This window comes from Bicyclus anynana, chromosome 2 (genome assembly GCF_947172395.1).
Source record: "Bicyclus anynana chromosome 2, ilBicAnyn1.1, whole genome shotgun sequence".
In the NCBI taxonomy this organism is placed as follows: domain Eukaryota; kingdom Metazoa; phylum Arthropoda; class Insecta; order Lepidoptera; family Nymphalidae; genus Bicyclus; species Bicyclus anynana.
In genome coordinates, this window is record NC_069084.1 from 10366355 (window position 1) to 10391003 (window position 24649).

Consider the following 24649-nt stretch of genomic DNA (forward strand, 5'->3'; position numbering starts at 1 on the left):
TGCAGTCTAAAATAGAAGCGGTCTAACTTGGTAGGAGTTGGATGAAAACCAGACGTCAGGTTCGTATTGTGAATGTATTGAAAAAAAACTCGTTATCTCCAAACCCGTAGTCGAACCCAGGATCAAGCCAAGACCAGCCCAATAGGCTAACCAACAAAGCAATGACGCAGAGGGAGACTTTCCTTAAATGTCTAACATGGATACTGGATAGGTTCTCTTCAAACACTAATTTTGTTTGAAAAAAAAAGGATGGGTAGCAATTTTTGAACCAAATAACCGGAACTCGATACAAGCCTCAACTTCGTTTGATTAAAAAATTCTGCTCTTTAATTTTGTTATTAAGAATCTTTAATTCTATGATTTAGCTGGTGGGAGGTTTCGGCCGTGGCTAGTTACCACCCTACAAAGACGTACCGTCAAGCGATTTAGCTTTCCGGTATGATGTCGTGTAGAAGCCGAAAGGGGTGTGGATTTTCGTCCTCCTCCTAACAAGTTAGTCCGCTTCCATCTTAGAATGTATCATCGCTTACAATCAGGTGAGATTGTAGTCAAGGGTTAACTTGTAAAGAATTAAAAAAAACCGTTATGAAAAAACAAACTTCTCGCAACATTTTTACTAAGCAAATTTAACATCCAGCAATGTTGCCTTTGGGTGAAAAATTTTGTATTACCTGCCAAAACATTTTATTTCGTGTGGAATTTCTGTTTTCCTTACGAATAAAACGAAGGTAACGAAATCTCTCAGGAACAAAGGTAATATGTACCTGTTGTTGTACATTTTTATGTTGATATAGGAAAATAGTAACTGTTTTAATATTCAGGCGAAACTCTACGAGGTGAGAAATATGTTTTACGATTTAAAAGTTTGGTAGATGATATCTTTTAGGGTTCCACACTCAAAACATAAAACGGGACTCTATTACTAAGACTCTACTGGGCAACAGTTGGGCAATACAAATTTTCACAAATTATATACCTACTGCCGCTATAACAACAAAACTAAAAAATAAAATAAAAAAGGCGGGGCCAAAAAAGACGTGATTTATTTGTCGTTTTTATATATAACTAGTATAGTTATCTTCCCGCGTGAAAGTCAGTTTTTGACAAAACCCGCGGGAACCAACATTTTTCCGGGATGGAAAGTAGCCTATGTGTTAATCCAGAGTAAAGTCTATTTCCATTCCAAATTTCAGCCAAATCGCTTCAGTAGCCGCAGCGTAAAAGAGGAACAAACATACACACTTACACACACTACACACACACCCAACACACAAACTTTCGCTTTGGTACGGAATCCTTCGTGCGCGAGTCCAACTTGCACTTTATAGGCTATGTTTTTTTTCCTTTTAATGAGAACCCCGCGGGCAAAAACGCGGGATGTTTGCTAGAATAATTTATAAGCACACCCAAACACTTGAGGACATCCATGTTCATTACGCAAACCATTTCCACTTGTGGGAATTGAACCTATGTACTTGCAGGCAGGGTCACTACTCACTTCGGTTGTTAATCTTGCCTTGTGATCTACATTATTAACATTAGCAACAGTATTAGGTACGTGGGCGTATTAGATGCACAGACGAACTGTGGTTTCATTGAAGCAAAAGCTCATTTGCAGCGGTCCCGCATTAGCCTGTGAATTCGTATTTCCATCATTGCACTAACCGCACTGCCCTTTGGCCGCAGTTGTGTGGCTTTCGACAGTCTAATGTAGCTTAATTATCCATAGCACGCCACCGGTTTCACCTCGTGGTTTCCGTACCCGTAGGAATACGGGGATAATATATAATCTAGCCTTCCTCGATAAATGGGCTATCTATCAGTGGAAGATTTTTAGAATTTAAACTATCGTGAGTATTATTCATATTAATTGATTATGAAACACGGCTAAAACTCACGTGATATAAAGTATAAGGAGTATGCCCGACTAGCTTCGAACCCATACGGCACGATCCAAATTGTAAAGCGGTGGCGCGGCACGCAGCTGCTTGCGTCGCGCGGTTTGGGTGGGTCAATAGACTCTTCTTCTTGTAAGCAAACCGAACTAACGCTATCTTGTTCCAAGTTTGTTATTTGTGAAAATGAAAGAAATAGCGGTTTCCACGCTGTCGGCAGCAACCAGCCATGATCCCGATTAAAAAATCCGTATGCGTTCGAAACTAGTCGGGCATACTCCGACCTTATATCACGTCAGTTTTAGCCGTGTTTCATAATCAATTAAAGTGAAATAATTTTTCAAATCGGACCAGTTGTTCCTGAGATTAGCGCATTCAAGCAAACACACACTTCAACTTTATAATATTAGTATAGATTAATTAAATTACTAAAGAAGAATCGTCATGAACGTCATCACCAATCGCCTGCATCATGCGAGTCCCTGTAACCCTTAATGTCGTCGGTTCACCTGTGGGAGGTTGATCAATAGTATCTACTATCTTATTATGTCCAGTATATTTCATCTAAAGTTTTTTATTTTATGTAATACTAGCGGATGCCCGCAACTTCGTCCGCGTGAAATTCAGTTTTTCACAAATACCGCAGGAACCATGGATTTTCCGGGAAGAAAAACCTATGTGTTAATCCATGGTAAAATCTATTTCCATTCCAAATTTCAGCCAAATCGCTTCAGTAGCCACAGCGTATAAGAGGAACAAACATACTTACACACTTACACACAAACTTTCGCCTTTGTAATATTAGTGTGATTAGTGTAATAGTGTGACTAGCAGACGCTGTGCAGTTTCACCAGCATCCACAAGGAATTCATGGTTCCCGTGTGTACTTGTTGAAAAAAAAATTACATTAAAGTCCTTTCAGTAGTTTTTAAGAATAACGCGAACGGAGAGACGAACAGATAATAAATAGTTAAATAGTTCCCCTTTTTTTATACAGTTTTTTTCATCATTTTATCCAAAGCTTAAGCATTTTTGATCTCATATTATAAGTAGGTCTAGAGATTAAATCTTCGTTCTGTCTTGATCGTTTATTGTGAACAAAGTTTATGTAGTTATTTGCGATTCCCATCACAAAGGAGTGTCTGATCTTTGAACAATCATACTTAGAGCCTTTATGCATGAAACGGCAAAGAAAAACCGGCAAAGGAAAAATACCTTAACTTTCAGCTTTGCCTGTTTTTGATACAAGTATTTTAGATATTTATGAAGGCTTCATATAAGTGGGTGTTACTGAGTGTTTTGAATATAAATCGCTATTAAAATATTATTACTTATGAGATTCTTAGGGATCTCTAGCACAATTTGAAATCGTTTTTCACATTACTAATAGCTGATACGACAGAGGTTTCCATAGATTTTACAGACCACGTTTTAAATTATGGGTAAAATTTAATATTATATTATAATAACAGTGTCTATCGCATTCAACCATATAAGATAGATTACAAGTTTACATGCACAGTAACGGGTGACTTTATTGAGTACTAGCGGACGCCCGCGACTTCGTCCGCGTGGAATTTAGTTTTTCACAAATACCTCGGGAACCATGGATTTTTCCGGGATAAAAAGTAGCATATGTGTTAATCCAGGCTATAATATATCTTAATACCAAATTTCAGCTAGTTCGGTTTAGTAGTCGAGGCGTGAATGAGTAACAAACATTCATATCATCAAAATTATCAGTTTTCGCAAATCTCGGGAAACCATGGATTTTATCGGTATAAAAAGTAGCCCATGTGTTAATCCAGAGTAAAATCTATTTCCATTCCAAATTTCAGCCAAGTCGCTTTCGCCTTTATAATATTATTGTGATTATTAATATATATATATATATATATATATATATATAAAGCATCTAAGGCAACCTACTCGCAACATACATATAGTCTTGGTCCTGGGTCATTAAAAAAGGCGCATTATGCTGATATATATTATATATATATATATGTGTTGTAGATCCACCAAGGTACAAATGCAGGTTGGCGAGATTAAGGTGTTATTTTAAATATCGTAATAAAATATTAAAGATAATGACCGGAAACGATAGCATAATGTACCTACTCTCAAATGCACAAAGGTGTAACACCACTAACATCCCAACTCTAAGCTAAAAATGTTTACTGAAAATTTCGTATAAGAAGTAAAGTTCAGTACTTCATAGCTTGACCCAAGGGTTTGAACCCAGGAGCTAGTCCGAAGTCACACAGGCTAACTACTGGAGTAAGGAGGGAGTTTTCAAATAGTAATAGTATATGGTTAAATAAATAGAGCCGTGATAGACCAGTGGATATGATCTCTGCTTTCCGACTCCGGAGTCGAGGGTGTGGGTTCGAATCCGGTCTGGGGCATGCACCTCCAACTTTTCAGTTATGTGCATTAAAAAAAATAAATATCACGTGACTCAAATGGTGAAGTAAAACATCGTGAGGAAACCTGCAAACGAAAGAATTTTCTTAATTCACGGTGTGTGTGAAGTCTGCCAATCCGCATTGGGCCAGCGTGGTGGACTATTCTTTAAGTTAAAAAGTTTTAAAGCCTAACCCCTCTCGATAACGACGATGGTTAAATATTTATACTTAATAGAGTTCAAGATTAAAGTGAAGCTGCAACAAGAGGAAGTTGTTGTAAAGCTTATACACAGTCTTGGCTAATATAATTTTACTTCGAGAACTTTCCTTGTAAGTCACTTTTAATATCGTAACTCAACGAATTGAAACTTTGTGAGCTTCTATGAAAATTAATTTGATTTTATAATATTTTATGATCAAAGTAAAAGCGCGGTACAAAGTTCAAATAAAAATGTCTTGGAACTTTCCGAAATTAAAAAGCAATTGCATGTGGGTGTGGGTAGTAGGAAATCTAAGCGAAATCGCATTATAAGTATCAGATTATTGCTTTGTTGTTCTTGATCTTATAGGTACATTAATGTCATATCGAATATAAGATACCTCGTTATCGATAATTATATTATGATGGAAAGAGGGGAGGAAGTTAAAATTGTTTCTATCCAGTTGTTTTATGTCACTAAATTAATAATGCTTAGATTCGTATTAGAAACGAACGACCTTCACTCGTCTATTTAATGGATGAAAAGTATTATAAGGGTAAGTAAGGGTGTCTAAGTATTATACTTTTCTAGAACTCGGAAATGCAAGTTTCGAATTCACCACTATCTCTCTCTCTGTTTAACACGATACTTTAGAATATCGTTACAGAATAGCCTAGCTCTGGCCTTGATGTGGGCCCTTAAAACAGGCTGATAATGATGATCACCTTCAAGGCAAACGCCTTCTGTTTATCATACAGTGTAATTGCAGCCTGGTTGCAGCCTATATAATAAAAAAAAAAGTTATATTGAAAAGTATAATGCTTAGACACCCTTACAAAGATAAATACCTAGGATATTTATTTGAACGCATACATTATCTACAATTTAGAAGCCAGTAGCCAACAAAGTTTTAATCTCTAGGTATCTAAAGCTTATATGGAAACGGGGCTTAGCAAAGCCACGGGTGTTAGTTAACTGTCTATGTATTGGTACAAATATAAGGGTGCTTTTCCACCAGAGATGTGCTACGCTAACCACTAATCACATTCATTGGTGCACATAGCTTAGCACTGGTGGAAAATTCAACTAAGATATGTATTTTTAAGCGGCCGTGATATCCCAGTGGATATGACCTCTGCCTCCGATTCCAGAGGGTGTGGGTTCAAATCCGATCCGGAGCATACACCTCCAACTTTTCTGTTGTGTGCATTTTAAAAAATTAAATATCACGTGTCTCAAACGGTGAAGGAAGAACATCGCGAGGAAACCTGCATACCAGAGAATTTTCTTAATTCTCTGCGTGTATGAAGTCTGCCAATCCGCATTGGGCTAGCATGGTGGACTATTGGCCTAACCCCTCCCAACCTGAGAGGAGACTCGAGCTCAGCAGTGAGCCGAATATGGGTTGATAATGTGTATGTATGTATATAAAAATATGTATATTCACCGATAGTTAATAATAATACGTAATATTTGTGAAAGTTTAGGTAAAGCCGCTTCCAGACATGCGGGGTTTGTTAAAATCCAAATATATGCCACATCACGAGTAGTGTGGAGTTATTCGTTGGTCGGCGAACCACGAGGTACGAGCATCCATCCACACCAACTCGTCATTCGACGAACATTCGCCTCGGCATTTGGCGAATCCCGCATGTCTGGATAAGGCAAGTCTCTGGTCTTTCTAGCTATGGGACTGTGATTTTGATACGCTTAATAAAATTTTACTGCACTCCAGAAACTTTAAATTTTTATGCTGTTCGCTTTAATGAAAATATAGTAATACACTGATATTAAACTTCATACAGCTCGCATGAAATGGTAACATTTTTATGACATGTACTTACATAACCCTTCCTTGCACTCGGGTAATAAAAGTCTCTACGGAAAATTAAATAAAGCTCTTTATACACACGATACGATATTTTTCAAAGGACAAAACGCACCATAGTAAATGAAGATGCAGAAAAACACGCTGCCTATATCTCACAACATAGCATAGTGCATAAATCTTTTTGTTTAGGCTTCAATAGAAGAGTAGGATCTGGGTAACAAACACTCCCCTTATCCACTCAAGTCCCCGCCTATCCCAAGTAACCCATAAAGAAGTACCCGAAATGTGGACGACTCGAACGCTTCGAACACAGAAGCCGACCGGTCGACGGACGCCTTATATCGCAAGTCGTTCCCGCCAGCTGATCGCTACCCCTCTCTAAATCCCTACTCTTTACGAAACAAATCGCGCCACCTAGCGGCCCTTAGGTGATCCTGAGTCATCAGGTAGGCAAATGTTTGCCATAGAGCAATAACTCATAAGTATAAAAATGGACATAAAATCGTCTCTTAATAAAGCCCTCTCATAAACGTGGTCCCTAACTACCCTTGACCGGTTACACCCGTCTCCGGGCGGGCCGAGATCGGTATATCACGTTTGAAATTTTAAAATGCGAAACAACCCTCAGTTTATTTAAGGCATGGTTTATACATAAAAAATGATAAAAGCTAATTAATTTATGATTATGTAGATGCCACGCGGTTTGAACAGCGAACAGTTGTTCCTGTTGGAATACTTAGTAAATAAAACAAAGCTTATGTTATTTGCTGTTAGCGTAGCTTTTCATTAATTTAATAATTTTTTAATTCGGTTCAGTCACTCATTCGCATTTATAATATTAGTTAGGTTTATATTGAAAATGTGGATGGTTTAATATTGTGTATCGATAAAATACAGCGTGTATTACATGGAAAGTCGGGATTATTTGAATTACTTTGTATGAAAACTTAAAAAGTTATGAAGTTATGAGAAATACTGCCCAGCACTCTGTGTAATGTGTTATTTAAAACGTAAATGTTAACAAAACTAATCTATTTTTAACAATAATACAAATATTACGTATGTATACATCAATATAACTTTACTATTTGTATTATTACAATAGAATTTCATATTAATTTGTCTACGAAACTGAGTCGTAAACCTGAGAATTTGCACAGTAAACCACTACATGCGGAATATTCTGTTATGTCAATATAATACCAACTCAAAACATCTTATTCCTCATTCGTACGAGAGTTAAAAAAGCGATGCGTTAAAACCCAGCGTTTGCGGGCGTAGCATATAATATGCAGTTGAATGAAGGTCTATTTCCAACGACCAAAATTGAAAATGCAACTACACGATAAATATCATTCGTACGAGAGTTAAAAAAGCGATGCGTTACAACCCAGCGTTTGCGGGCGTAGCATATAATATGAAGTTGAATTAAGGTCTATTTCAAACGCCCAAAATTGAAAATGCAACTATTTGAACGCTTTTATTACGTCCGTTAAAAAATCTATCGTGAGAATGAGGGCTTAGGGGCCGTATTAGCGTATTATTAATGTTCAAAAAGCAAAGTTAGAACTGAGCAAAACATAATTTAAGTTGTAACTTTGTTTGCTGAGTGGTAATTGCTTCCACTTCGTAAGTAGGTTATGAAAAATTCGCTTTACGGTTGCAGTCTGAGATATTAAGTAGTTCTCAGCCTTTACTTCGTTTTTAGTATAATTAAACCTGGAACTTGTTTTCATCTAGATACTTAACATCATTAGTTAATCCATCTCGACTAGAATTTTTAACCATAAAAAATATTTAGACGTTCGGTTATTAAATAAATTCGTGCCACGTTTTTCCTTAGCCCCCATTCTCACGAAAGTTTTTTTAACGGACGTTAAAAAAGCGTTCAAACATAGTATGAAGTTAAATGAAGGTCTATTTCCAACGCCTAAAATTGAAAATGCAACACTGCTCGAAAAAATGCGTCGTGTTTTAAGAAAGTTGTCGTGTGCACTTGGGAATACATTGGTTGTACCTTTTTGAACGCTTTTTTAACGTCCGTTAAAAAAATCTCGTGCGAATGAGCACTTAGGGACCGTATTAGCGTATATTAATATTCAAGAAGCAAATTTAGAACTGAGCAAAACATAATTTAAGATGTAACTTTGTTTGCTGAGTGGTAATTGCTTCCACTTCGTAAGTAGGTTATGAAAAATTCGCTTTACGGTTGAAGTCTGAGATATTAAGTAGCACTCAGCGTTTACTTCGTTTTTAGTATAATTAAACCTGGAACTTGTTTTCACCTAGATACATAAAATCACTACTTAATCCATCTCGACTAGAATTTTTAACCACAAAAAATATTTAGACGTTCAGGTATTTAATAAATTTGTTCCACGTTTTTCGTTAGGGGGCTAACCTACTGACTTTGTACCTAAGGCCCCATTTTCCACGAGAGTTTTTTTAATTAACGTTAAAAAAACGTTCAAATATAGTATGAAGTTAAATGAAGGTCTATTTCCAACGCACAGAATTGAAAATGCAACACTGCTAAAAAAATGCGTCGAAAAAAACTGTTTTAAGAAAGTTGTCGTGTGCACTTGGGAATACATTGGTTGTACCTTTTTGAACGCTTTTTTAACGTCCGTTAAAAAAACTCTCATGCGAATGAGTACTTAGGGACCGTATTAGCGTATATTAATATTCAAGAAGCAAAGTTAGAACTGAGCAAAACATAATTTAAGTTGTAACTTTGTTTGCTGAGTGGTAATTGCTTCCACTTCGTAAGTAGGTTATGAAAAATTCGCTTTACGGTTGAAGTCTGAGATATTAAGTAGCACTCAGCGTTTACTTCGTTTTTAGTATAATTAAACTTGGAACTTGTTTTCACCGAGATACTTAACATCATTACTTAATCCATCTCTACTAGAATTTTTAATCACAAAAAATATTTAGACGTTCGGGTATTAAATAAATTCGTGCCACGTTTTTCCTTAGCCCCCATTCTCACGAAAGTTTTTTTAACGGACGTTAAAAAAGCGTTCAAATATAGTACGAAGTTAAATGAAGGTCTATTTCCAACGCCCAAAATTGAAAATGCAACACTGCTCGAAAAAATGCGTCGTGTTTTAAGAAAGTTGTCGTGTGCACTTGGGAATACATTGGTTGTACCTTTTTGAACGCTTTTTTAACGTCCGTTAAAAAACTCTCATGCGAATGAGGGCTTAGGGACCGTATTAGCGTATATTAATATTCAAGAAGCAAAGTTAGAACTGAGCAAAACATAATTTAAGTTGTAACTTTGTTTGCTGAGTGGTAATTGCTTCCACTTCGTAAGTAGGTTATGAAAAATTCGCTTTACGGTTGAAGTCTGAGATATTAAGTAGCACTCAGCGTTTACTTCGTTTTTAGTATAATTAAACCTGGAACTTGTTTTCACCTAGATACATAAAATCATTACTTAATCCATCTCGACTAGAATTTTTAACCACAAAAAATATTTAGACGTTCGGGTATTTAATAAATTTGTTCCACGTTTTTCGTTAGGGGGCTAACCTACTGACTTTGTACCTAAGGCCCCATTTTCCACGAGAGTTTTTTTAATTAACGTTAAAAAAACGTTCAAATATAGTATGAAGTTAAATGAAGGTCTATTTCCAACGCCCAAAAATCAACACTGCAGGAAAAAATGCGTCGTATATTAAAAATGTTGTTAAAAAACTTTAAAAACCGTTAAAAAACTCTCGTGCGAATGGGGGCTTTGGTACAAAGTAGGTAGAGAAACGATACGAATTGAGAAAATCCACATGTTATCCGTGGAGACATTCAGAGATACGTGTCCAAACCTCTTTGGAGCCATGACTGAGCATATCTATCTCCAATAATTGGAAAGGCAGGACTGGAATGCTTTACTTTCTACGAGTTGGTAGATATGTGACGCCTTGCTAGCGCAATCGTGGTTTTTGTGGAATGAAATAAACCTTTTCAACTTACAGTACCTAATCAGAAAATGAAGGAAACAAGTAATTTCACAAAACTAGTTTTACACATAGCATATCGCTGAGCTAATACGAAATTATATGAAAAATGGTTGTATATTGGTTCTGGTTTTAGTGAGTATGATTAACTATGAGTTCAAATTTGACGCCTAAGGGTGAAACTCAATTTTAAAAATAGTCTAACGTTTAGGTATCAAAGTAAGGGCTAAAATTTAAAATCCTAAACTACAAAGGTTAAAAGATAAAACCCTTTATCTTGAGCGATTGAGATGCAAAAATATTTAAAAAGCAAAAGCGAGGGTGTTCTATTTTTCATAAGTTATTAATTTATTATGAAACTTAGCTAAAACTCATGTACAACGTTGGAGTATGCCCGACTAGTTTTGAACCCATACGAAGCCCTTAATCATGAGTTAGTTCTCACCGCATCCAAATTGCGACGCGGCGCGCTGTTTTTCTAAATTAATATGAATAATACTATAGCTTCAAGTTAGTTAGTTTTTCAAGTTAGTTGATGTAATTCATCTAAAATTATTAGAAAACTTTGAATCGTTTTTGATATGCTTACGATTGAAAAAAAAGTTTTAATATATCACTAAAGATTCTCAAAACAATGGATCGGCGGCCAGCGGCGGTCCAATTTGTGATTTATCATCCTAATAGACGCCAGTTTGCGTCTGACACTGTAATACTTCTTATTAAGGTCCAAAAACAAAGTCCACGATACTAGGAAGAACAGGCAAAAAGGATTGACAAATGATCCTTTGTTACGTTGAGATCCGTTTCCATTAAGTTTTGACGTTATCTATTTCGTACATTAATTTTAAGTTTATACAAAAAATGTTGGAAAATAAAAAATATATATTTTTGATTAAATGTGAAAATTACTTTTTCTGTTTATCCACGCGAATCGCAGGCAATATCAAGGATCTACAATTTTAAATTAATGTTTATATTTTAACTTGCTGTGCCCCGCAGTGTTATCCGCGAAAAATACACTACACATAATTTAACTTTTCCTGGAAAAGGACTCTAATCTATCTTAATTCCAAAGGAGATGGTCCAAAATTGTATGGAGCCCAGGATAAGTCATTGTACACAGGCGGAAATAAAAGAAAATATTTTTTTTAAAACTATTTTTGATTATAGGTAGGTAGGTACAAATCTACCATTTAATTCTTTCGAAATAATATCATTCTCTCCCAAAAAATGCAGCACTGATATGGGTAATAATGGATTGATTATGTTTTCAATGCAGTAGTCAATTTGACGTTTGCTGTCAGTTGTCATGTCAATGTCATGTCATGTCATAGTTGCTTTAAGGGCGCCATCTTGATATAACTCAAAAACTTGAGTTTTAATTTTATTCATTTCTTTTTATTTAGTATCACCGTAAGCCCACCAACCCATATCGCTGCTCTACAGCGTGGTGGGCCTGAGCTCCATATCCCCTGTTCTTTAGGGCGTAGTGAGCCGTTAAAATGAGTTATAATGATGACGAATAGCTAGTAACTAGTTCCATAGTAGTGCGCAGAAGAAACGACTTAAATAAAAAGCCGTAGCGAAAGGGGGTATGCTATTTATTAAACTCCCCTTTTGTCGGTTGTACCTACAATAAGCCCTATTTAACTAACGAGCACTCTGCAGTTAATAGCAGTGTTCCCCGCACCGTTAAGTGTTGCTATCTATCTCTCTAAGTGAACCGCTATATGTTTGTGCCCCATTTAGAACGATCGCTAAGACGTTTTTGGGTACTAAGGAATTTACCTCGAGTAATTTATACAACGGGTAGTAGTACTTATACCTATACTAGCGGACGCCCGCGACTTCGTTCACGTGGGGTTTAGTTTTTCACAAATCCCGCGAGAACCGTGGATTTTTCCGGGATAAAAAGCCTGTGTGTTAATCCAAAGTAAAATCTATTTCCATTCCAAATTTCAGCCAAATCGCTTCAGTAGCCGCAGCATAAAAGAGGAACAAACATACTTACACACTTACACACAAACATTCGCCTTTATAATATTAGTAGGATTTATACAATGGGTTGAATCTCATATCTTTAACAGAGTATTTAACGACTCTGTACCTACATGGTCACGCCACGAACCTTAGCTAGATCCACATTCGTTTAATAATTTATGAATAACGACGCCCCACGTTCATCTGCGTAGTTCCCGTTCCCGTGAGAATACCGTGATAAACATCATAAATAACGTGGCTTTCTAGTGTTAAAAGAATTTTCAAAATCGGTTTTATGATATATCAGCTCGTAGGATAAAGAACTTATATCGACATAGTGACTTCAGCTGGCTTATTCACTATTTTAGTCTGTATTTTCAACCTATTGAAGTTGACAACAAGTCAATTGCCAAGTGTCATCTACATACTATGATATCCACCTGCAGTAAGCACCGGATGACATTTGTAATTTGTATCATAATATGACATTTTGCCAGTTGATTTGTTTTTTATTTAAAGACCAAGATAGGAAATTGGCCAAGCAGGTCAATTGTTATCTATTCTTTGATATTCTAGTGTGAAGGAGGATTTCTCATAAAAATAAGAGTGTCTAGATACGATAAAATTATTAGCATTGCCGGTATTGTAAAATTCAAGTGTGAATAGTGATCATGATCTTCGCCACCTAGTGTTCGAGGTGCCAGAGGAAAAATCGTTTCTATTGTTTTCAAAAATGTTTTATTTGAAATCGATACTAAATCCATCCATGTCAGAATCGTCGGCCTTTTTCAATTTCTTCCTCTGTCTGAAAGATGGCTTTGTAGTGGCTGCTGTGGGAGTTGTCGTAGCTTGTGTTGTAGTTGTTGTAGTTGTCGTTGTCTCGGAGTATGTGAACTCGGGTAAGTAAGTGAGTTTTCGCTTTTTAAATGTGTGTCTTGTAAGGTATTGGTACGGCCCCGCTGTTGTCGTGCGTTTTCTACCGCGGTAGTAGGCAGGCATCTAGACAAAAAGATACGTTAAAAAATTATCTGTTGTAGTATGTTAGTGCCCGTTTATTGTATCATCTGACTGCTTTAAAAACTCACTTTATGGCATCATTGTCATTATCATCATATCAGCCGATGGACGCCCACTGCAGGACATAGGTTTCCAAACACTACAGGGCATGAAGTAGGGATGCTGGATGATCATCGATGTTCAAAAGAGAAACATCGATAATTTATCATCGATGTTGCTATACGAAAAATATCGTAATATCGATGTAAACGGAATTTATAATTGATCATCGATGATACTACGGCCTCACGCATAACCAATGCAACGTACGAAACAAATTACGTATTTTATGAACGCACTAGCTGACGCTGCGCGGTCTTACCCGCGTGGTTCCCGTTCCCGTAGGAATACGGGGATAATATATAGCCTATAGCCTTCCTCGATAAATGGGCTATCTAACACTGAAAGAATTTTTCAAATCGGACCAGTAATTCCTGAGATTAGCGCGTTCAATCAAACAAACAAACTCTTCAGCTTTATTATATTAGTATAGATTTACAAATTATTTATTAATAAACTTCGAAAGATTTTATTATGTTGTTCATTATTATTATAAGTGCTAAAATTATTATCGATGGTCAGTTTCTAATGAATATCGAATATTGATGTTAAGCTTTCGATTGTGACATCGATGTTTTTCAAATATCGATAATTCCTAGGAAAAGCTAAAGCCGCTAAAGGAGAAGGGTTATGTAGCTTGGACATACCATAATGTACTAATACGCATTGGCAGTAGTGTAAGCACATAATAAAACTAAACTAGCATTTCTCAAATAATGAAAAGTAGATTTATTCTCATATTTTACGGTACTACAACTAATTTATTGACGTCTACTTTAACAAGAAGAGAAAAGAAAAACTCTTGAAGAGTCACATTTAAATGACGCTTCTTATGCATACTTTTACACACACAATTTACTTATATGTTACTAACTAATATGCTACCAGTAAGTTATAAACACAAGTTTACAAAATATCAAAAAAATGTATTTACCTACTTTGATGAAATTTTAGTTTAAAGAGCCAGAAACCTTTCCCCGGCCTCAAACTTGACGGCCTCCGTGGCGCAGTGGTATGCGCGGTGGATTTATAAAACAGAGGTCCTGGGTTCGCTCCCCGGCTGGGCAGATTGAGATTTTCTTAATTTGTCCAGATCTGGCTGGTGGGAGGCTTCGGCCGTGGCTAGTTACCACCCTACCGACAAAGACGTACCGCCAAGCGATTTAGCGTTCCGGTACGATGCCGTGTAGAAACCGAAAGGGCTGTGGATTTTCATCCTCCTCCTAACAAGTTAGCCCGCTTCTATCTTAGACTGCATCATCACTTACCATCAGGTGAGATTGTAGTCAAGGGCTAACTTGTAAAAAAAAAAAAAGTACAGTCGCATGCAAATATTGACGGCGGTACAAACCGATTCGTTGACAGTTTCAATCCAATCAGCATATGCGCCGACTAAAGTGAACACGGTGGGAGCGTTAGGGTACCCGCACACGGCTGGCCCGAACGATATGATCCCGACCAGTCTACCGGCCAACACTGCCGGACCACCGGCGTCATGCTGAAAACAAAAATATTTCTAGCATGAGTAAATTACGAGAGTGGTCATTAATTTATCAGCTTATTATACAGGCGATCCTAGTAGTTGTAGTGGTAGTAGTCGATAGTGGTAATAGTTCGAAGAGCCGATGGACGTTGGGGTCCCAAGGTGCTGGAATGGCGACCCCGCACTAGTAAGCGCAGTGTTGATCGATCCCCCACCAGGTGGACTGACGACATCAAGCGAGTCGCAGGGATTCGCTGGATGCAGGTGGCTCAGTATCGTGATGTTTGGAAATCCTAGAGGAAGTTGGATAACAATCAAGTAACATACATTAAGATTGGATTGGATAACATACATTAAGTATGTTCCACAATCCACATGGACGCATAGTGTTTTTGATCATAGGTAAACAATATCATGACTAATTTCTCAAAAGACAGACAGACTTAAAGAAAAGTAATAAATATAGATAAGAAAACTTATAGTTAAAATAATGTACAAATACGTAGTTTGAATTAGCTCATTAAGTTAATTTGTCAATTTAACAGAGACATGAATAAAGAAAAAAAAATGCAATAAACCTACGTCACATGCTCCTTCTCCCGTAGTAAACGTTCCCGCGCAAAACATGGTAGAGGATATAAATTTACTGAAAAAGTAATAAATCTATTAAACGATTTCCAGTTTCAGTTTATTTGATAAAAATATTCATTCATGATACTTACTCCCCATACACCTCCTTGCAAAAAACATTTGGATAAACTGGGAGAAATTTTCGATTTAAAAACACTGGTTCGTATGACAACTTTTGTGACAACTAGAAAATATTATTAAAATCAGAATAATAAATGCGATATACAGGTGATATTATAATAGGGTAAGTTAACTCATTTCAAATTTAATATATACAATTATATTAATTTCGTGTAGTATGTGAATTAAGGGTCCGAAATATATCGATATCAATAAATAAAAGTTAAGGATTTAAAACTTAATTTAAATTTCACGTATTTTTTTAAAATTTCCAAACGTCAAAAACGCTGTCGTCCATTTTGCGACGTCACTAACACTTGATGTACTAAACGTCAAACTAGTTGTTAACTATAATATTTTTGGGTGCTCCGTTTTCAAGGGATTTATCATACTTAGTAACGTCATGAAAAGTTAAATATAGACCGCCATGGCCGACAGGCGTTTTGGCTCGTATTGTCAAAAACATATTTTAAACTAAAATTTTCATGTAATCACGTCTCAAAAAAATATGAGAAAAATTTCAATATAGTACAACAGTAATTGAACTAAGTATTTAAGAACATTTTAAAAAAAAGTGTCAACTAGCTTATTAAATAAAAAAGACTAACAGTCAATCTACTTATTTATGTCCGTTGGCCTTTGAATGTACTGGTAAGAATACAGACCAAGCGCGTTTGAGTGTATAAACTTAAGGTTATTTAAAAAAAAAACGGTTTTTCAATTTTATACACCTACGCGCTATTTACATCTGCCACGTACTCTCAACCTGTACATCATATTTTTTTGCGATCGTAGAAAAAGAATCGACGCGCCACTTGGCTGTAGCCAAGTGCTAAGAGCCAAGTAGCCAAGAGTGTAGCCAAGAGTGTACCAGACTCGACTACCCAGCCACAACAGGGGCTGGGTAGTCGGGTGCTCTCTTGCCCATTATTTTTCCTTCCAAGATTAATTTGTCTGTACATAATATTACCATTACATTCAAACCCAAACCAGAGTTCTATAAGCGGACAAATTGTCTAATGAAATATAAAGATCGTGCATGAATAATACCTTCGTAACACCCCAACCCAGAACCAGAACTTCGGATGTAGGTGCAATGCCGAAGCTATTGTGAGATATATCGATGATTTTTGGCAGCCGATGATAGTTAAAATATAGATGACGACGAAGACGCACGACTGCTATATTATTGCGAAGAGTTCGTGGATTGTAGCTGGGATGAAAATATACCTGAAGGAAAAAACACATTTCATTTTCAGAAAAATACAAAAAGTTTAATAGAAATATATTATAAATCTTCTATTGTATTTGTATTTTTCTTGTACATTAAAGAAATACAGAGAACCTACATCATATTTTTTTACGTATCCAACCGTACATAAATTTAGTTCTACTGTGTATGTCTGGATATAAAACTAACGTCGATATAAACCTCACGTCTATCAAAAACTAATCGAACAACCCCAATATTTCATAGCCGCCAATATTGAAATTGCAAAGTTGGGCAGATATTGGAATAGTTTTTGTAAAATGTCATACATACCTCAAGTGCCTCTACCATGTCTCCACCAATCCTGCTGTGATTACTACCTACTCTGATACGTAGTACACTTGGGTTTTCACGGAAAAACCGGTTATTATGCATCCTGTAAGAATTTTTTTTATTAATAACTTTCTCTGTAGTAAAATTGTTCTGAACTAAATCAGTTAAACGTACAGTTGCAAACAAGCTGCCGAAGTAATGACTAAATCGTGCCAATAAATTACTCCTCCGCACCAAAATCTTCCCATTACGTGAACAGACACCATAAATGGGTAGTAGGTAACCGTCGTCCTCTCTCCTTTGTATATTCTTCGTCCATCATGTCTATGAAATTCTTTTAAGTCTTCAAGTTCTCCTTGAGGGTCTGCCAAACAGAATTAACTATTTTGTATTAGCAGAAACCCATATAATTCATATTCCCGTTTCAATTACGGGGATAATATATTAAACCTGTGTACTCCCCTTATGATAATGTATTCAAATGGGTTCAGTAGTTTTATAGCCTACCAATCTTTGTTCCAGTACTTGCAAATAAATAAACAATAAAAAATATCTCCTCTCTGTAAATATTAGTTTAAGTATAGATAAAGCTATATTAGAAACATAATCATGAAAATAATCACCCCAATACTTATTATCATCTTTCCTAAACTCAAATTTATGATCATCTTTGGGCACTTGTGCAATCAATTTGTCCACTATAGTATTTACAACGTCATCATCAATATCTTCTTTCTTAGATATGCTTTTCATCATTTTTCTTGCTGATCTTGATAAACTGTTTTTTTTACTGCTTTCAGATAAAATATTAATAATATCGTCTCTATTCATTTTTTCTTTTAATTTAAGGTACAAGTTTTTGGGCTTTGCTTCCAAAAGAAATTGAAAATGATCAGACTCATTTAAAGAATTGAAAAAATTTGTTTCGTTTAGATCTGTTTTCATCGTTTCATTTAATAAAAATTCAGCATACTTATCTTTATCTATAACATAGTTTTCTATCTTATCTAATTTTTGTTGTAATTCTTGTATTTTACTGCTGTTGTGGTCTCCAAGAAGAGTTATTAAAGTTGATGCTATGTCATTGACTTTTAAATTGTATGCACATATTGTGGTATTTGTATCGTTTTCTCCATTTGTTAAAAATAAACAGTTCAAAAATATGAAACAGTAAATAATATAACATGATCGACACATTGCATATTTTTACCAAACTCTTTTATATGACGCTATTTCTACATTTTTTTACTGTCAATAAATTTTATTACTCCGTGCGAAGTCAAGCACATTATCATAAATATATTTATAGATATAAAATTTATTGAGTTCGGCATATTGTTTCTCAATGTCTCTCCTTGACTTGTTATTTTTGCTGTTATTATGTTTGTAATACAGAGGAAGGCATATATTATAAATTATTTAAAACATTTAGATTTACGTTAATAAAACTTCGGTTGATCTAACTCATACTCGTACGTACGAGTACATAGTTTATTATTGAAAAAATTTAACGATCTAACTTTGATTCACATCAAGGAATCACATTATTTTTTCAAAAGGATAACTTACTGACTAAGTGATTTATTTCACTTTTTAATGCACAAGCTGCAAAGCTGATATTTCCTATATACTTAATAATATTTTTTTTGTAAATTTCAATTTTAATAGAAGAAATAAGAGGAGGAATTCTGTATGTAAGTCTGTCATTTTTTATTTTGAAATTAAAATATTACAACAGTGATGACACTGGGTGATAATTAACGGAAAAATTTTCGTATAAGCCATGGAATGCTTTTGGATGCGGACCTTTTGACCCAATATACAGTAATGTACCTGCGAGTGATTGATGACAATGTTAGCGGTTCATTCGTTGTCCAATGTGGGGTATTGGGGTGTAATTTAGGCGATACCAAAATAAAAATTACCTACAACGTAATAAATTGCCTGCAAATGTCTCACTTTCATAAATTATATGCGCATTCAAAATACATACTAGTTATATTGTACTCGTAAATGTTAAAAACTGCTGCGTTTAACTTCGCTACTTCGGGCGTTAAAAGAAAGATAAAATGTAGAAAATTATAAAATAAAAAAACCATGTTAGGTTGAATTTCCAAAAAAGGTTACTGTATGTCTTATTTAACTACATCTTACACGATTTATATAATTAGGAAAATATGACTGCTGCCGTAGTGATCGTAGAGAAAAACCCTAAAGCATTTAAAAAGCAAAGGTAAACTGAGTAAACTATCGTAGAATTACTTAATTAGTTACTTTTGAACTTATTAATATTATATGTCGTAAAAATCGTAGAGTCATTAATAAAAATATTGACAGAACCGCTGACCTAAGCTTGGTCATCGGCTCGGCCAATTACAATAGGTATGCTATGCTTAACCTCACTAATCGCTTACACAATAAACTACTCTTAATTTTACTATTGTACCCTGGTAGTTGTGGTAGAGGAAGTACATCGAGCAAGTCCCTGGACTTGTGACCAAGGTTGTGGTTTAAAGGCGCCTTTTAATACTAGTAAACACTCACCAACCCTGCCCGACATGCTCTCCATGCCCACAGTAAACAATTTAAGATCAATAATTACTTCATCACGAAACATTATCGAACAAAATCACTAACGCGACAAGCAGCATGACGCCTCAAGCTGCTCAACAAAGAATTGAACCAATTAATAGCCCAAGTCACTAATCACTTTCCTTTTCTTAATAACACTACTTAACACTTCACTATTTCACTATACTTAACAAATAGAAGACGATTATTCCATCTTAAAAGCGCGATTAGAACTGAATTACTAAATCAGCAGACTACGGAGACAGACGGAGGCAGGATGCCTCACTAGAGTGAATACACAGTGACGGTACACGCGTACGCGCCATTTGGGACGCGATGCCATTGGATGAGAGTTACGTGATTATTTCCTATTGGTCGATCGCCGCCATGTTCGTTATGGTGGTAACGTTTTACAATCTTAATTACTTCAAGAGTAAATAATCAAAACCTAATTACATGAAAACTTGATTCTAAATTTATTAAATTAATTAACGTAGATTTTGCTGACCATTACGACAGCAAAATCTCAACACAGAACCTAAAGAGTTTCTTTTCTACTGCTGTCAACTGTCATCATTACTTGAGAGACCAATTATTAATCAAATCAAAACGGAACAGTATTTTGACTGCAAAATGATCAGACCACTAGATAACAAGTCGATTCGAAATAACCACAGAGCAAACATGACAACTATTAGGTCTGAGGCCATAGAGCCTTCAGTGAGCCAAGCTTCCCCGGCGACATATATATTTTTGTCACAGCGTAGGTAAACTAGACTTATGAGATCAAAGATTTAATAAAATCGTTGTTTGAGATAATGAAATTCTCTCTAAATTTCATATTTACTAGTATCATTGTCATGGTATGAAATGACTCGAAATATCATATTCAAGAAAATACATTTATATTTGAGCACAACTTTAGTCTCCATTTTTTGCCACAAGAGAGTTTGTACAATCAGCTTAGAATCCCTAAGGTCGTTTGGTTTTTATCGTTTGACTCTTAAAGTAAGCGAAATTTTATACGGACTTCTTAACAAATTTGCTCGAAAATGACCCTTAAATGTAATAATACTAGTTTTAGTAGAACAGACAACGTAACTTTGATCAGCAGATTTTGTAAAGGGTTTAGATTGTTGAGAAATATTTTATTGCATAGTTTCTTTTTTACGATTTATACTCGTACTAGGGATACGAGGTTTAGAAAAAACCGTAGGGATAGCTATAATTTCTAAATTCATTACATACGACTGATTTGAATACACATACTTACTGAAACATTAAAATGGGCTGAACTCCTGCCAAGTGAACTCCTACCATCTCAGATTGCATTACCATTATACAAAGGAGTTTATTAAGTAGAAATAATCTATATACTAACACCTTTTATAAAGAGATAAACTTTGTTGTTTTGTAGGGTGTAATCTCTGGATCTACTGAGCCGATTTTTAAAACTCTTTTTCCACTAAAAAGCCACTTTATTTCTGAGTCACAGGCTTTTTGAGTGATCTTTTATCTCCGTATTTTCACGAGATCGGGAACTACGCGGATGAAACCGCGGAGAGTCGGTTATACCTTGGCAAATTCGTTTGTAATACTCCCGATGGTCCGCGCGGTCGCACGGCGCTCGCACGACTTCATACCCCGCGCAGTCCTTCCCTGTGTCCCGTGCAGTCTTTTCCCCTCGTCGCCCGCAAATCATGGGAGTGTCTTCAACGAACTTTCCAAGCTATAGTGAACAAATGAGCAAATTAAATTGCCAATTACGACATGAGAGACAGGTAAACTTGTACCTTCTAATATTAATACCTAATCTGAACGCAGAGTTAAGCTCCTCATTTTCAATATGTACCATCAAATATTGGAATATTTCCCCTTTCATCTGCGTTGCTGGACACGTACAACTTGGGTCCCTTCAAAGGGGTGAGTAGGCAATATTTGCTCAAACAAAGTTTCTCTGGTGTCTATACTGCAGCAGTAGTTTTGTCGACCCATTTCGAATTACGTTGTGTTTGTGTGTTAAAGGTCCTGAGTCTCGTTCTCAGCTAAAACAAGTTGTGATTTGAATTTTTTTTTAAATTTATAATCAGATAAAGACCGATAATATTGAAATCTGATCCCACTATCCCTTCCACTAATATTATAAACGTGAAAGTTTGTATGTATGTATATATTTTTCTTATTTTTTCACGCAAAACCTGCCTGAAATGCCTGAATGGATTTAGCTGAAATTTTGAATGGATATTCATCCTAGATTATGAATGGATATACCCTGGATCTAGGCTAGGCTCAGAAGTGTTATGATTTACATTTGTCAGGACAACTTAATTAACAAATCAAACTGTAACAAAAATAAGACCCCAGAATGGCAGAAAATGACCTTGAGTGGAGGCACGCATTTGTGAACGTTGTGTGTAGGGTTAAAGGCGCCTTTGACAGTTAACCAACACTCCCCTTTTCCACTCAAGACACTCTCCCGGCCTATCCCAACTAACCCATAAGAATTATACAACAAGTAATGTGGACTGTGGACGGCGCCAGCTCCGACGGTATACGCCATGAGCGTACTGAAGCCGACCAGACGACGAGCGCCTTATATAGCACGTCGTTCCCGCCAACTGATCGCTACCCCTCTCTAAATCCCTACTCTTTACGAAAAAAGTCGCGCCACCTAGCGTCGACACGAGCCAACACGAGATCGAGCGACGTCATATTCGTCCCAGACTACTATTTTTAATAGTATACATATAACAAATGAACAAATGCTACAACTTGAAACTCTACTAGTGCCTCTACGATCAAAATTGGTGACTTGGGCATAATACTATGAAGATACCAACTCTCTAGATACCAACGTCGAAGTTCTGATGTAGTAGTTTCCATTCCCAAAGTTGCATCGTTCAGCTGCATGTTGGAACGAAATATTGAACTTGGTTTCCATTGTTACGGAGATATTAAACGATTTATTATTGTAATTTACGAATAATTAAACGATTTATTATTGTAATTTACGAATAATTAAACGATTAATAAAATTATTTGCGTACTATCGGTGAAATGCAAGTAATTTGTTTTTCAAAGTATCACTGTAGTTTAGTCGTGATTACCATGTTGGTTTAGTGGTACGTCTATGTGACTTCAGATCACTGGATCTTGGTTCGTGCTATGGAATACTTTCCGTGCTTTTCATCCTTTCAATAAAAGGTCCATCCCCTGCCCAGACCTACCCTAACCACCCGGTAGTTTATTTATATCTAAAAAAACTTGATAATTCTACTTTAATAATAAAATCATTACTTTATCAATAAAAGTTAGCTACAACGTTTTACGACATTTTTAATTTATCTTTAATTTGCCCTCAACGAGGACAAGCCGTCGGTCCCGGTAATTACCATTCTGATACTGATCATCAAAAGGTGAGTACGTTATCACCCTAAGCACGCCAACTCCACCATCAACAAGTGGTGTGTATGGTGGGTTGAAGCTACATATCCCTGCTCTTTTACGGCCAAAACTCTCGGCCGTTTAAATAATGATGCATATTTTGTAAAGCTGAAGGGTTTGTTTGGTTGAACGCACTAATCTCAGGGACTGCTGGTCTGAATTGAAAAATTCTTACATTGTTAGATAGCCCATTTATCGAGGAAGGCTATATGCTTTATACTGTCCCCGTATTCCTACGGGAACGGGAACCACGCGGGTAAAACTGTGTGGCGTCAGCTAGTCGTTCATATTTATAAAAATCTTGACATTGTGTCGAAAATTAAATATCATAAAAGTAGGTATCTACAGTTTGAAAGAAAAATGTTGAGAGAATTTCGTATTATAAAATATCAAGATCCACCTAGTTGAGATTCCGAAGGAAATTGGATCCTCATATTCCATTATAAATCGATATTCAGTATCATTTTATTAAAGGAACGTAAAGAGAATAAGCTATTTCTTTCCGTCGCCCCGTAATAGAGATGTTAAAATAAAGACATTTTTGTTCCGTAGAAATTGTAGGGCTTTTTTTAGAAACAAAACGAAAGAAAAGACGTGTTGTGAGAATTGACTAACACCAACTCATTTCTGTTATTTAGGTACAGTGATTGTTTTAGCATAGAACCTCCTCCTTTTTGGAAGTTGGTTAGTTATAAATATAATATTATACCTAATAAGAGATTAGAAATAGAGTGTACAGACAATTGGGATAAAATTACTAAAAGTTTGGAGCGAAGGATGAAGTGTAAATGGAACAAAAAATTATATTTTTTTTTAAATTCCCTCTTCCTTATGTTTTGTAATCTTCGACACTATAACCAATTTTCGGACGGTATTTTTGCGGTTTCAAAGGTTAGTAAAAGAAGTTTGGAGTGACTTAAAGGTAGGGTTGGTTTCATCACAACAAACGTATGAAAAATTGTATAACGTATAAAAAATCATTTCTAGCAAACAGAACCAGGCGTCCGCCAGTGCTTAATAATTATAAAATACCTACGAGTAGCTAAGTAAGAAATCCAATTATACTCGCATAGCCTTACAAAACATTGAAACGCTGTAACGCAGCGCTAGTTGGTACTATCATCTTACGAATAAATCGCTAAATTTCGTTCAAGAATTCAAAATGATTATGAGAGAGAATAAACAAAACGTGTCAGAGCGTGAATTGACGGGGGGAAGGAATTTATAGGATTAAAACTCTTTGAGCCAAGTTTGAACTTTGTGAAAATGGAAGCTTAGACGCGAATTTACGTAATGAATTAATAATGTATAGATTTTTACAACACCACCTAAAGTTCTTTTTTTCGATACCTTGCTTGATTGCTATGAGTGTTGAGTGAACCTTTAATAAGCTAATTGTCGTTAAAGTATCTATTAATACTCGTAAAATTATGTACGTAAACATTATATTAAATATAATATGATATATA

At 35.8% G+C, this 24649-nt stretch overlaps 2 protein-coding genes across 2 annotated transcripts in view; one reads left to right on the forward strand and one right to left on the reverse strand.

Moving 5' to 3' along the window:
- LOC112043186 (inactive dipeptidyl peptidase 10) overlaps window positions 1–24649 on the forward strand; it is a 353564-nt gene that overhangs the window by 75763 nt on the left and 253152 nt on the right. The gene's annotated exons all lie outside the window — the stretch shown is intronic.
- LOC112053253 (transmembrane protease serine 9-like) lies at window positions 12916–18433 on the reverse strand. Its single transcript, XM_052885678.1, has 8 exons — window positions 17789–18433; window positions 17340–17529; window positions 17166–17268; window positions 16673–16852; window positions 15595–15686; window positions 15455–15518; window positions 14741–14887; window positions 12916–13272 (listed from the first exon to the last, which is right to left on the reverse strand). The coding sequence occupies exons 1-8, from the start codon at window positions 18360–18362 to the stop codon at window positions 13012–13014; spliced, it is 1611 nt and encodes a 536-aa protein (XP_052741638.1). The 5' UTR covers window positions 18363–18433; the 3' UTR covers window positions 12916–13011.

Coding starts and splice junctions, on each gene's coding strand:
- LOC112053253 (XM_052885678.1), bottom strand. CDS start 18,362: ATGTGTCGATCATGTTATATTATTTACTGTTTCATATTTTTGAACTGT. Junction 16,853..17,165: donor ACATGGTAGAGGCACTTGAG/GTATGTATGACA, acceptor TTTTTCCTTCAG/GTATATTTTCATCCCAGCTA. Junction 15,687..16,672: donor TGGGTTGGGGTGTTACGAAG/GTATTATTCATG, acceptor AATATTTTCTAG/TTGTCACAAAAGTTGTCATA.